At 36.0% G+C, this 14,442-nt stretch overlaps 1 protein-coding gene across 3 annotated transcripts in view; it reads right to left on the bottom strand.

Moving 5' to 3' along the window:
- The window catches only part of LOC117231840 (lachesin-like), a 180,417-nt gene that overhangs the window by 27,383 nt on the left and 138,592 nt on the right, over positions 1-14,442 (bottom strand). For all 3 annotated transcript variants that reach the window (XM_033490681.1, XM_033490678.1, XM_033490680.1), the window contains 3 exons: positions 3,923-4,108; positions 3,164-3,359; positions 417-545 (listed from right to left, as the gene is read on the bottom strand). In XM_033490681.1, the coding sequence (XP_033346572.1) occupies positions 417-545; positions 3,164-3,359; positions 3,923-4,108 (511 nt within the window). The remainder of the gene's footprint in view (positions 1-416; positions 546-3,163; positions 3,360-3,922; positions 4,109-14,442) is intronic.

Raw genomic sequence — 14,442 nt, 5'->3', positions numbered from 1 at the left:
AAAAATTATCACAGACAAGATCTCCATATTACGCTCCAGACGATTCACTCAAAACAACGGATAAACAATCACGTTAACATTGGCGATAAAATCTTTACCATTCATCGAGATGTTGTTCATCTACTTTTTTCCTGTCTCCTATATTAAATTTTCTATATTAAATCGTTGTAAATGACCTCAACTATTATTACACCAGGGGGATAATTAGATCGATAGTGGTGGACATTGATAAATCGTGGTGCATGGTACGTGTTCAGAAACGTGTAAGAATCTCTAAAAATAAGGCAGAACCCGATAGACGGGAATTAGCAGAATCCATTCCTCGGCTATGAAGATAATCTTTGGATTACGAAGGGTGGCTGAGATAAATCTTTTCGGTGAAAATAGCTAGTGAAACGATATTAGGGCGTACTCACAGTGTACGTGCAGCATCATTCGTTTGCTGACTGATGGTGGTACTCCGTTACTCGCGATGCACAGGTAGGTGCCCATCTCGCTTCTGGTTACTTTCGACAAAGTCAGCGTTTCCCCTTCAGCAGTAGCTACTGCAATACAGAGTCAGACGGGCGGAATTAAAGATTCTGAAAAATTTTCTGAGCCGCTTGTCGAATGGGTGATTTCTCGAGAAACCGAAACGCAAACTTACCAAACTGAATTATTTACGTAGGTCTGAGCTTTTTTTTTATTAAACGAATACAGTGATATTTTATGGAAAATTAATTTGTAAAGGTGCTGTCAGTTAGAGGAATAAAAGTGAGAAGTTTATTTGAGACTGGTTGCTTAAAAAATCGTTTATTCGAACTCGTGCAAGTAATATTTTCGCTGATTCGAAGGATTTCTCGTTCGAATAAATTTGCAAGTTTGCTTTTGATGAATCAATACGAAAGATAAAGACTAAGTATATAGTTTTTAAAAACTTGTCTGTTTGCCTTATTGTCTGTTTGAATTTCAGATTTTTGACATCTAAAGTGTAATGCTTCAATTGAATCTCGATGTTAATGGAAAGCTACTTACACGGTTGATTCGTTCAACCTTATCGAGTAAATAATCGAATTGGCTCTATTACTAATCAAACACATTGGATTAGATACGATACGAAGCTTAAGGTTCCGCTATCGTCCCGTTCAATTCAACACATCGATACTACTTGCTCGAACTCCTCACGAAGTGCGAGCGAACAGCAGAGGGTGAAAATGCAGTTTCACCTTCGTTTGCGAATCAGCATTTCTCTCGACGGAATGAAAATACTCGATTGTTTTATGCAAAAGAGTGCATTATTGTCTCTAAAAAATATCATCTTATTTCTTCCTATATTCCCGATAATAAATATTCTTTTAAAAATTAAAACGTTTTTTTGGTAAGGAATCCATGAACTCTATATTTGAATAACTAAAATAATCTCGAAAAATATCAAAGAAGAGAGGAGTAAAAGTAGACGTGTTCTTCGAACAGACATGCTTGCGTTACAAGTCTTTTATACTGAAACTCGATCTTACCTTTAAATTGGTACTATTTCTCAAAAACGTATACTTGAATTCTTCTATGAAATTCTACGAATTCAACAGACGAAGCGGTTCGAAATGGAAATAAAACTGGAGGGCTTCACAAGATAATGCGAGTAACGTGAGTTTATTCGTATACTGCTGAAATTTTTATTCTTCAAATTATTTCTAATATTTCGCTATCTAACATAAAAAAAAAAAAAAAAAATGCGCGTGCTTTCCTCGAAAAGAAACTTCAAGAAACGACGTGGGATCTTTTTTCACAAATTGACGCCTGGTTTCATATTTGTCACGTCTAGTGAATGAGATTAGAATTCATATGTTCCATGGTATTATCTTACAACGTTAAAGTATGAATTATTTTCCTTAACTTGTTTACGTCTATACTGTGCACGTCGAGTTTGAAAATTATTTCTTCGCTGAGAATGTATCAAATTACTGGTTCATTCAATGGCTGTCAAAATTCTACTTAAGTCGGCATTGTGACAAGTATCGAGGCGACGAATATTTGCATGATTCGATGCAACGAGAAGGAAAACATTGAAATATGAGTGGCGACAGTTTCGTTTCGCTCACGAGTTCAGTAGCCTGAGGAATTATCCTATATCTTGCACTTTAAAATCGATTTCATAATCACCGAAGTATGAAAATACGCGAAAATTATCATGCAAACTATATTACGAATGTGAAAAAATTTGTCGCAAAAAGAAAAAATTATGTTGGGATGTTTTAATTCGTTGAATGTACCATCATACGTTGAATGCGTCGACTTCGTAAAAGTTAATTTATAAAAGTTCGTTTGATTTTTGCTGTAATTTATTCCATTTTTAACACAGAAAAATTTCTATTTTTTGAAATTCTAGTCACAAGATGCATGAATTTGCTGAAATTTCGTTTGTACCACATATCAGTTGACACAGTTGCCTCGATCAGAAAAGGGGAGGTCTTCAAAAAGTTGTGATTTATGAATTGAAATGTACGAGGTGAAGTTGACGAATTGACTTCAATTTCGATATTATCCCTGTTTTCCGATTTCAATCTGATGTTTTATACGAACCGCTTCACTTACATCGAAAATATATTATCATATTATATACACGTCATTGGCATCGCCATTTCTCGATCTTTTCGCATACTCAAGGTCGATTCAGCTAACATATAAATCCTCATTTATTCAACGTTGATTGACTATAATGTAAATTATACGGTATCGTTATTTTCAAAATTGCTGATATTTTTGTATGAATACTGAAATCATTGATAAAACCGAAGGATGCAAAAAGATTATTATTAATATAGATCACAAATAAAATTCCAAAAGCCCATACATATTTTCCATGAAATATCCAGTAATTTTATCATATTTACATATAATACCTGTCATATAGAACCGTGAAAGAAAATTTAATAATGAAAATGGAGGTGAAATAATTGAAATATCAGGTAGAATAATATTTTCGAGTTGTTTAATCCGAGTTACACAATTGGTAATCAAATATGCGACTTATAAAGAGTATTATCTTTTTCAAAAAATGATCGTATTAAAGAAATACAACCAGTGCAAAAATACTCGACGTATTTCCAACTGATGTAATGAAGATAAAAACCGAACTTAACTGGAGACGCAATCACGGGTTTGTAGGTTTTGTAAACATACTCACTTTTCGTTTTGCCACCGGACGATCCGGCACGGGAAATAATCTCGGCGCCATCTTCTCGCTTCCATACGATCTCAGGTTTTGGATAGCCGCGAGCCTTGCAGACCAGTTTTGCGGATCCGCCCTCAGGTACCATCAAGTCGTTCGAGGTCTCTTCGGATATTATGTCCGGCGGTATCACCACTTCTAGAAACGCGCTCTGTAAATTCAATACACCAAGGTATCGGTATTATTATGCTCTATTGCAAAGAGGATATGACAATATTATCATATAATCCGAAAAAGGATAATTCTCTAATTTCATGAAATCAACGAATTATTCTCGATCCAAGGAAATCGTGATAATGTATTTTAACTTCTGGTCTCGAAGACGTTTAATTATTAAGCAGATTTTAATTAAGCTGGGACAGGAAACGGTCGTATTTCTGCCATGTAAATTCCGAAAATTTTAGAACATAATTCGTTGGAATTTAGCCACCTCCGTCTATGCGGGTGCAGACCGTCGGAAAACACTACTTTCACCAAGCACAGAACGGATTTCACTTTGAAATGAATGCCTTCCATACCAAAGCATTGCGTACAATAAAAATCTGACCCGGATCTACGGTAAAAAGATTCTCTACTTCTCCGACCATTTTCCTTTCCTTTCCCACTCTTTCTCCGCCCTTCTTTTTTTCTTTCTTTCTTTATCTTTCTTTCATTTCCTTTTTTTTCTTCTTCTTATTGCACGACTTGTTATTTCAGAGGATAATTTATTCGTACCTGACTCTTCATAGGATCCGTGTTGACTTGACACATGTAAATGCCTCGATCTTCTCGGCGTACCCCACGAATATTCAACGTCCACGTGTTGTAGTCACTGTGTGTTACTGATAAACGCGCGTTGTTCGTGATCACGTGTTCGTGAATCGCCAGGACTGCCTTGGTGTCTGCTTTGATCCACGCCACCTGGCCTCACAAACCCATTTCTTAACACACTGCGCTATTTCTTCGTCCATGTGCACGGTACCGCTCGCACGGCACTGGCGAAAACTTATCGCTAACAATATGCACAGACTCGATGTTTTAATACCTTAATTGCTAGATAATTCCGCGTAGAACTCATTTTCGAAACGATCTCGACTCGTTTCATACCCTTTGTCATGGAAATGAAACATGCTCAAATTCGAGTTTATCCATAATTAATCGATGAAAGTGATTGCTCGTCGTTAAAATTTCTTTTTGTGAATGAAAAGTTCATAAGAACGAAACTAGCGATTATAAATATATTGTTACATAAGACCATCCTTTAATACCTCTTTTAATATTTTTTAACGTTATAGGGTATGATTTGGGATAGTTTTTATGTAATAGTTGACATTTTTATAAAAGTAATCTTTAAGCCATTACGTTACCTCTTGGATTAATTATATATAAAAAAATTGGGAAAAGAAAGCCGAACGAATGGTCGAACTGGAAAATGTTTGGAGGTACCATTTTCATCGTCGCTATTTTCAACTCGTTTTATCGCGTTTTAAGAGCATTAAAAATTTCAAACTATTGAACAAACTTATGCAGGAAAAATATAATTACGTAACGTTGCGCTCATGAGAAATATGATACGAGAAGATGCGTTATAGAAAGATAAACTTCATTATACCGTAGTTTGTCTTTCCCTCTGGTTTTTCTATCCTTAAACAGAAAATACGACTCGTTCCAATTACATGATTTATCTTGCATTTTAGAATAGTGAGAATAATATTCCTTCCACTATTTTACTTTTCCCGTTTACACAAGTATCTATAAATTAAATTTCGCGCTTGATTTAACTATCGATTGTACGAATGTTTTTACAACGCGTTATTTTATAGAGATTCTTTTAAATTAGCAAGATCAAAGGAATTCACAATCCTGTCAAAGAGTAATTAAAGTTTCTCTCTAGCATTTAAGCATGCTCCATTTCCGCATGGATTTTATAACGCTATAAAGGTTTAATCAGCTTCGTAATAATAAAAGGACGAATTGATTCTTTTTGCAATACATATGCTTGCAGAAGAACTTAACAAAGATTTATTTATAAGGAATATACTGTTTAGTACAGAATACTTTGTTTTCTCAGAATACTGATATTAATGTTAACGTAGATGTTTTCCTAGATTCTTCTGCAAAATATGTATCGAACCAAGCATTTTAATCTCTTAGTATTCTCCTGCAAAACTTATTTATTAAATATCAAACTTCTAATATTTTTATTTTCTTCTTTTATACGATAATTAATTTTTTTCTGAATTTATTATATCTATTTCCCTGTTCAAAGTACCTAAAGAAACTTCCTATATCGCGTTTTCTCAATTTCAATTTCTGAGATCGTTAATTCTTAACATCTCGTTGTGTAGGATACTTTTTATCTTATTTTAAAAACGTATTATATCTGCACATATTAATGATATTAGATTATATATATAAACTATAATTCTTTACATTGAGAAATCCTACGACGACTAAACTACGAGACACCTACAATATCAACGAGGCATTTCACATCATATGCTTAAACTTAAATTCAATCGATTATTTCTCAGATAAACTTTCTTTAATTGTTCTTGATGATTGTCAGATTTTATATCTTTATACAACGGAGTAATCTTCTCAATAGATAGACTTTAATTTTAATATTGATTAGTGCCATCATTACAATTAAAAAGAAATATTTCAAACTTAATTAACCAATATGCTTAGAAGTGCGCTTTGTTTAAACACCCTATAGGGTTTATCGACCCTAAAAACCCAGATATTTCACCGCAATGCGAAAAATATTATCCAATTTTACTAAGCTATACCGTGGAGGCAACAATCCGAGATACAGTAGACGAAGTTCATTTTCCAACGTCAACATTTTCCTTCCGAATGCAGCTCGGTCTCCTATAGATGTACGCGAAGTTTTGGCGGGAAGTTTTCTTATTTCGCATAGATATTATTGGCACGAAATTGAACCGGCGGCATGTCGAATATTTGACCTCGCGTCGCTTTGATAGGCTATCTATCAACCAACAAAAGAGGTCTGCGGTTCTTATCGATAACTCGAAAGCGGAGTGTACAGAGAAGGCAGCTGGAGAGGTTTACGGAGAAGCTGTGAGGGTGAGGATCGCGTTTGGAAGCGGCAGTGGAATGGAGAGAGAGAGAGAGAAAGAGAGAGAGAGAGAGACAGAGAGAGACCAACCAGTAGCTAGAAGCTAGAGAAAGCGGGGTGGAGGGCTTTGAGTGTTTGGTAGTGACGGCCCTGTGAGTGCCTCCACTTATAATACATTATACGAGGATAGTAAACCCTCTTCTCCCTTTCCTTCTACTTGCCCTTCGCCTTCCTGAGCAGCTCCAAAAACGAGCTCTCTTCGGGAACTGAAAAAGTCCCCCGGACGACAGATGCGCGCGATTCTGAAACATTTATGCCACTTTCCCGCCCCTCGGAGTCCTATCGTCCTCTGCGATGGACCTTTTGCTTTTACGTCGTTCTTTTCGAGATTCATCGATGGATGATTAATCTGTTTCGGGATATCGAGCTATTATTAAGGTTATTACTTGGTATTTGGTATGATACGATATTGTTTAACATTTTTCAATTTGCGGCAATATCTGGTTTAATTTATATCTTCCTTTAGGGTATTAACATTTAAAAAGATATCCAATAATGCAATATTTATAAAACGATTGCACACCATCAAACCGTAGTATTGTATTATTTCATTTTAATAACTTTATAGTTTCATAAAAAGCACCACCTTTATCATCCGCTGGTTGTAATTAACGGTTTCTCATTGCCTACGTTACTGTTTTATTTAAACAGCTCCACAACCCTTTCATAAATTTAAGCTCCGCGTACACGCCTAAGGAAACTGCGTCGAAACGCGGAACGCTTGTCGGTTCCGAGGCTCCACCTCTTTCTTTCGATCTTTCAACGAGCTGGCTAGTCGAAATATTCAGGGAAAGTCGAAAGTCGCGGCACGATCTTCGCTCGGAGGATCGTATACACGAAAGAAGGGAAACCCCTTTCTCGTTCGGAAAACTCTTCGCCGTTTGGCCGCGAAATCCACCCCCGAGGAAGGCTTGAGAATTATTGGATTTAAGAAGCCGCGTGAAACGTTAAAATTGTTTATTCTTAAGACTTTTTAGTATTTTTGGAGACGCTTTGTCATTTTGAAATATCGTACCGTTTTAGAGCTACGAAATTAGTTAAAAGTCATAGTGAAATAGACGTGACCGGAAACATTAAGTGCCGCAGCAAAATTAGCTTTTTCCGGTGCTGTTGCGTCTTTGAGAACAAGAAAGTAGAGAACATGAGAGAAAACAAACTTGAAGGAGCTTGCACATATAGGAGAGGGGGAGGGGGGGGGGAGAGCAATAACGATGGAGAAAGGAAAAAGAATGATATGGAAGAGGAAAAGAATGATCTAGCAACGGTGTCTCGCGAGCAGTCGCAAATTTGCAGCACAATGAGCAGTCCACGACTTTAAAGGCCTGAGCTCTATGGAAACGAGTTTATCTTAAGCGAAAGACGCCTTCCGCCTAATGCAGTTTTCCCTACGCATTTTCAACTGGCGATCGGTCTGGCGGCCTCGTACCTTTGTCGAGGGTGAAAAATAAGGACTAGTAAAGGAACTTGAAGCGAAAGAAAAAGTGAAGAAGAAAACTAGAAGAAAAAGGATAGGAAGCGTGTACACGGAGAGGAAGATAGAAAGCGAGAGAGAAGAATAGATAGGATAAGAGGATGGGAGCGTGGATAGACGACGATGGAGCAGACGAAAGGGGAAAGAGAGCGAAATAGAGGAAGGGGGAAGGACGTGGAACCCTAGTCAGATATAATATCACACTATGTGCACCTATCTACCGTGGTCTCCATTCTCGGCCCTCTTTCATATGCAAAACCATCGTCGGCGCTCTATTGTGGCGCATTGTGGGATCAGGAGCCTCGTCGGTCCAGTCTACCACACCTCGTTTATTTCCCGCCATCTTCTCGCTCATACCCTCCTTCCACGACCACCTAACTTCCCTCTTTCGTCTTCTTTTTCATCCTTCTTCTCGTTTTCTTCCCTACCTTATCCCCTTTTCTCTGTTCGTACGACTGCATTCTCCCCTGTTCACCGACTATTCTTTTATTTTCTCGACTTCTGTTTTCGGTAGCGAGCTACGGCTGTTCCTTTCAACGGCATGCAGATAAATGGATAAGCTTGCTAATTAAAAGTTTCGCAGGGCCCGATCCCTTTCTTCGTATCCTGCTGCTGCTTCCTGTTGGTCACCCATCCCTCTTTCTCGTCACCCCTCTTCTCACGCTGTCTAATGTTATTTCATCGTCTTCCTATTCTCCTTCATCCGTTTCCGTTTCTTCTGCATGCATTTGGCCTCTCTGCTCGCGCTTCGTTATATTCAAACGGCCACCGGTTCTATTTGGTTGCCGCTGCCGGCCGGCTTTACGCTCGAGATTTCAGAAAGCATTATTCCCTCACTAGCTTTTGTTCCTCGGCCTCTGCTTTTTGCAACTGGGGACAACTTTAAATGTTAGTATTTATTACTGGAGAGTGCTCGGTTCGCAGCAGATTACTGTGACGGTTTTACATACGCAGCATCGCGCGATTAACCGATTGTATCAAGCGACCCGTATGATATTGCGGCTTACGCGTCTACGGTTACACGTGACCGTCAGTTTTCTTCGTCATCATCGGCTGTTTTCATCGGCAGAAGGGTTGCACGGTTTGTTGAATTCCGTCGCCTGGTTAACGATTCACCTTGCTTCGACCTGTTGGCTATTTTATTTTACTTGTTTTCGGATTTATTTCTTCTATTTATTTTTCCTTCCTGTCGAAAGATCTCGTAGCTTTGCAACAATTAGACACGAAAGCTTCTTTATAAAAATATCATCCTTCTACTATGGTATCGTGTCTATATTATGCGAAATGAATTTTAGGTTGCTCGTTTCAAGATAACTTTGTTGGTTCTTTGACATTGCACGGTTCGGCAGCGCTAAGCCATGCGAGCTACTTATATCATGTAAAATAAGAGTCTGTCTTCAAAAGATAGCTTTATAAAGCTTAAGTTTTGTCTTTATAGAATTTTACAAGGATTGGTTGTTTCGAGATATTTAATTCCTAATATTCTTCTTCCTGAAGCCCGTGGTAATTAGCGCTGATGTTTATGCTTTTCTCGAGGACATTGTAATAAAGTTGCGCCTGTCTTTTATACGTAAAGTTGCTTCATAGTTGACGTTTCTTTGGTTCGTACTTTTATCAAAGTTTTTTCCCTTTCATTTCTTTGTGTGTGTGTGGATGATACACAGGATATTTCTATAGTATCTGTTTTTAGTAAACTTGTTACAGAAATACAGTCGGTCGATTCGTCGTGTCAACTGTTTGTAAGTGGAATTGACGTGTAGATGTTTCTTTTTATTCTTAACTTACGTTAATTTAACTTAGTATATTAAATTAGTCACTCGGGGACTAAAATATTGTCAATGGGATATTTTAATTTATCACTTTGATCAATCCATCTTATTTTTGCATGTAATTTAGAAATAACTGGGATATACGTAATCCAGAAATAAAATATCTAGTTAGTAAATTATAACGACTGCTTTTATGCGTTTTTCATTCGTCAAATTCAATATTGAGAATCGACAGGATTATCGTTTCTTTGAATTACAGCTGTTTTTATGCAATTTTTTTCATAATTAATAGGCATAACACGATATTGCAAGGAACCGTCAATAAACGACAGATTCGATTTTTTCTTCGCGTTTATAACGAAATTTATGTACGCCAGACCAATGACGGATCGAAGATAAAATAGAGAAAGGTACGTGACGACCATCGTCGATAGGAAATAATACTTCTAAAATATGACCTGGATTGCTTTTATTCCTCTCTTATTCTGTTTGTTTAGGTAATAATCCTTTGGTTGGTAGCATACTTTTACTGTAAATGTTGGTAGTTTACTGTATAGGCTAAATATAATATCAATGTCGAACGTAGGTCACAGAAAGCAATATAAAAATTTTTTGAGAAATCTAGATACTTCTTTGGAACAAAAATCATTTTTGAATAATTTTCACTGCTTGTAGAAAACGTTTTATCGGACATGTAGGATTTTTATAAGTTAAGCTTTCAAACAAGATAACAATTCCTATAAATTTTAATAATTTCTCAATGGTTTTTCGAGTTTACCTCATTTTTCGTCAAAATATTTATTACAGGAAATACATAAGTGCATTTAGTGTTTCTAACTTTATGAGGTCTATTTCTTTATGAACGATCAGTTTTGTATTATTTGAATTATCGGCTACAAAATTCATCGGATACTTCATGTAGTTCACATGTTATGCTGTTAATTAAACAGATTACTTCGCGGCGTGTACCAGGGAGATATGAATTTTGAAACCGTCTGCTTTTGATACATGTACATTCGTCCGAGGCAAAGGCTTAACTTAATCTTCTCGACTTTGACGTAATTAGTATCGTGTGCTAAAATTTGGCGGAGCATATTTATGAATCTGTACATTTCTTCCCTTGAACTTACCTCATTTTTCAACTTTCGATTGACTGTTTAATGTTCCCGGATTCCGACGATCTCCTGTACAACTTGTATTGATGTCTTTGATATAAGTATTCGTTTAAATCACGGTTTTATCTTGCCGCCATTTTATTCGTTTCGACAAACGAGTAACATATATTTCAGATACGGTGATCCGTGAGTATTGATCGCTATAGGGAATTTTCTCTATTCAACGTTTTATTTAAAAATAGGAAAGGGACGAACCAATGATTTTCTTCTATTCTGGCTTGCAATTTTTTTTATAAATTACTATTCACCGACAATATCAAAGATTTTCAACTGGAGTCATAATTTTTGTTAACAGTAAAAATGCAATTTTGTGAAGCGAAGCACATAATCTATACAGTGTATCCTGATAGTGACAAAATTAATAAAATTATTCTGTCGAGGGAATCACTTTTCAAGCATTTTAAAAACAATTACAAATTATATTTACAAAGCTTTGATATTTAAACGTATCAAGAACGGACGAAAGAGTTTCTTCGGGATTTGGCTATAGAGTCTCCACCAATTCCATACAAACCCTGATAATTCCACTAGAGAAGGCGTCTATCTTATTAGAATTCCTTCGTCGAGCGTCTGTCACAAGACTCTCTAATCTTTTGACTTGGAGGTTCTTCATTTTGTAGAATTTTAATTTCGTAGGATCCAAAGTATTTATATTCTCCAGACTTGGTGGAACAGCTATTTTTTGGTGGTACAAAATCGTACTTTTTCCTATTTTGCGACATATTGTGACGTGTACACTTAAGCGCGTTTAAGACGAACTACGTTTTATGGCTAGTCATGTGTGTTACAACCACGATGAACGAGTAATTGTTTTAACGCTCGAAACGCAATACGATTTTTCCGTGCCCATAAAAGTGTTTCGTCTTTTTTTTCTTTTACAATGAAAACGGTTATTTGCTTCGTTTGCTATTACTTGTTCAATCATTTTTCTTGGGTGGAATCCTTTTTTTTCTTTTGATGATAGTAGTAAATAATTCTTTTGCCATGAGAAAGAGAATGGCAAATGTGCGACGCCCGCTCATAAATCTCTTTAAAGACCGCGTGCAAGAGGAGCAATGGATATGGTAATAATAGATTATAAACAACGGAGTGGAGCTATTTCAGAATTGTCACAGTGAATTTCGAATTTTATCTTGAGGTTCTGTTATACTGCATACGACAGGCTTTCGTTGAATGCGAAGCTTTATGCGTTTTGACGGATCAGCTTCCGATGTCTCGTGATTTTCGTTCAAAACGAGCCGGTGCTTTGCTTAATAATTCGCCGTGGAGCTGTTAAAAATCGTTCGAGAACGATAAATTCAATCTGATATTTCTGGCGATTCGACCTTAATAATAATTTGACGATTGAAGAGAACCCGTTAAATTGGTTAAATTTATCAATAATTAACGCTACGGAGTGTTTTCGGCAGTTAATGAATAACTGAAGCGATAATTAATTTCGTTCGATCCTTAAAAAGAATAATAGAATTGTAATTTTTATGGCACTATTTCGTTTCATTCAATTTCGGGAAATCGGTACTTTAAAGTTTGTTCGTAATGAAATAGTCTTTCATTTTTCATTTTCTATTTTCGTGGACTCTTTAACTCGATGATAAATCCTACCAACATTATCTTAATTTATTCTCTGTTTGTTATTGTAATCCAAATATTTGACAAAAAATATCTTACGTTTGTTATATATTTTATATACACCATTTAACCCTTTCGTTTCAAAGTTATTTAGCAAATGTAAACGTTTGTCTGTAATTTTTCTACCTAGCGCATTATCTATTATTTTCTAATGATATTTTACCCAATGTAGAAAGAATTCAAAATAGGAATGAATATTTCGTTCGATGAATTTTAAAAACGTCAGTACAATTATACCGAAAACGAAGGGGTCAAATGAATTTTTAAACGCTTGGTTTTCTGATCAGCTTAAATTATTAGTTCACTTTACTATTTCTTATTAATTCATTTACTAGTTCTTATTTCTCTATACTCGTTCAATAAAATCTGACATCACGTGTTCTCTAACATATACCTGATATCTAGAGCCTCTTTTACTTTCTATCTTCTACCAACGATTAATCCGCCTCTTTTATTAATCTTATTTAATCTAAATTAATGCTTATTGAAAAACATGCTCATGCAACCTCTGTCATCACCTTCTGTTATCATATAATCATGCATCAAGGCATGCCTTTTATAAGTGAGAATTCATAGATACGCTAAGAACAATCTGATATTCAACACTCGACTCGATCGTCGAGACCCCGCTATTACTTACGACGCATAACACATCTTAAACATTGTGCACTCAACTGTCGTCCAATGCAGCTTGCATCATATTTCATCCCACGAACAAACAGTTTCAAGTGTGTTGTGCAATTGTGGAGAAACGTTTTGTGCGACATACGTCTGTGCGTTTATATATAGATCATATAAAATTTTTCTCCGTGATGAATCAGCGGCCAACCGTGAAACCTAATCTCGTGTTTGTAGAATACCTTCTTTTCGTATTGGAAAGTACTAGGTTCAATAACGGGACGAATAAATTTTTGCTCGAACGATATTAAAACTTACGGTGTATTTTTTCGGTTCACTTATGGTGCTCCCGATATATACGAGTACTATAATTTAATCCGCTGTGATAATAAAAGTATAGTTACTGCAGTGATTAAACGGTGGCCATGTAATAATTATAAATATAGAATATTAAATTTTTCTAAATAAAATTTAGAATACAGTAAGAAAGCTTTATTACGATAATTGTAATAAAATTTGGTAAAATTTTTCAGAAATTTGATAATGCTGAAATGTTCTAGAAGATTCACGATTTTGAAAAAAGAATTTATTATGTAAAAATACTTTCGATTAACTATTTGAAGGAAATTTGCGAGCATACAATAATTATCACGAGCAATCTCACGAAAGATCTGTCGGAAGTTGTAACTAGTTGTCACGTTCCGGTATGTCTGGGTATCGCCAATGTTTCGTTCTGGAAGTTCCAATTATGGCGTTTAAGCGTCGAAGCTTAAATCTAAAAAGCCAAGAAGCCATTTATCATTGCAGTAGAATATCAAAATTAATTTTCTTAAATACACAAAGGATGATGTTCTCTCAAATGAATTTCCAAGATAAGATTTCAAATTCTCTTGGCTAATTTATCTTTGAATTACCTGCAGCGATTATTTCTCATTTCATATTAATGTTTTTGCTACGCAAGCTTGAACATAAAATATTTCTCGATTGCAATACGATGAAAACTGATGATATCAGCAGTCCGTGCGGAAAAGCGAAAATCATCATGGTAAAACTTGTATTTCTAACTGGTATATCGCACTATAGTATACATTTATTGCCGGCTATTCATCGGCGCGTGAATGAAGATTAAGCTTTTCGAGTACGCTTGTTTAAGTTGCTCGTCTTGGTGGATACACGCCACCACGAACAACCACTACGGAAGAATATTCACCGAGGCTTTCAGAGAGTTGCGTGAAGGAATATTCGAGCTGGAAACGCGAAAAATATCAGCTCGTGAGAAATCTGATGTGAGGTAGCTTGAAAATTTTTCGAGAGCATTTTCGTTCAAAGGAAACACTGTGTTTAAAATTTCCACTGCTATATCAAACCTTCTATATTTACCCGTCGTTCGCAATTTCTTTTTCTATTAGTAAAGTGATTTAAACGAACTTAAAAAAAAAAAAAAAAAAAGA

This window comes from Bombus vosnesenskii, unplaced genomic scaffold, assembly GCF_011952255.1.
Source record: "Bombus vosnesenskii isolate JDL3184/JDL3185 unplaced genomic scaffold, Bvos_JDL3184-5_v1.1 scf7180000013274, whole genome shotgun sequence".
In the NCBI taxonomy this organism is placed as follows: Eukaryota; Metazoa; Arthropoda; class Insecta; order Hymenoptera; family Apidae; genus Bombus; species Bombus vosnesenskii.
Note: the sequence above shows the minus strand (reverse complement) of the source record. Positions and strands in the feature narration are given on the sequence as shown.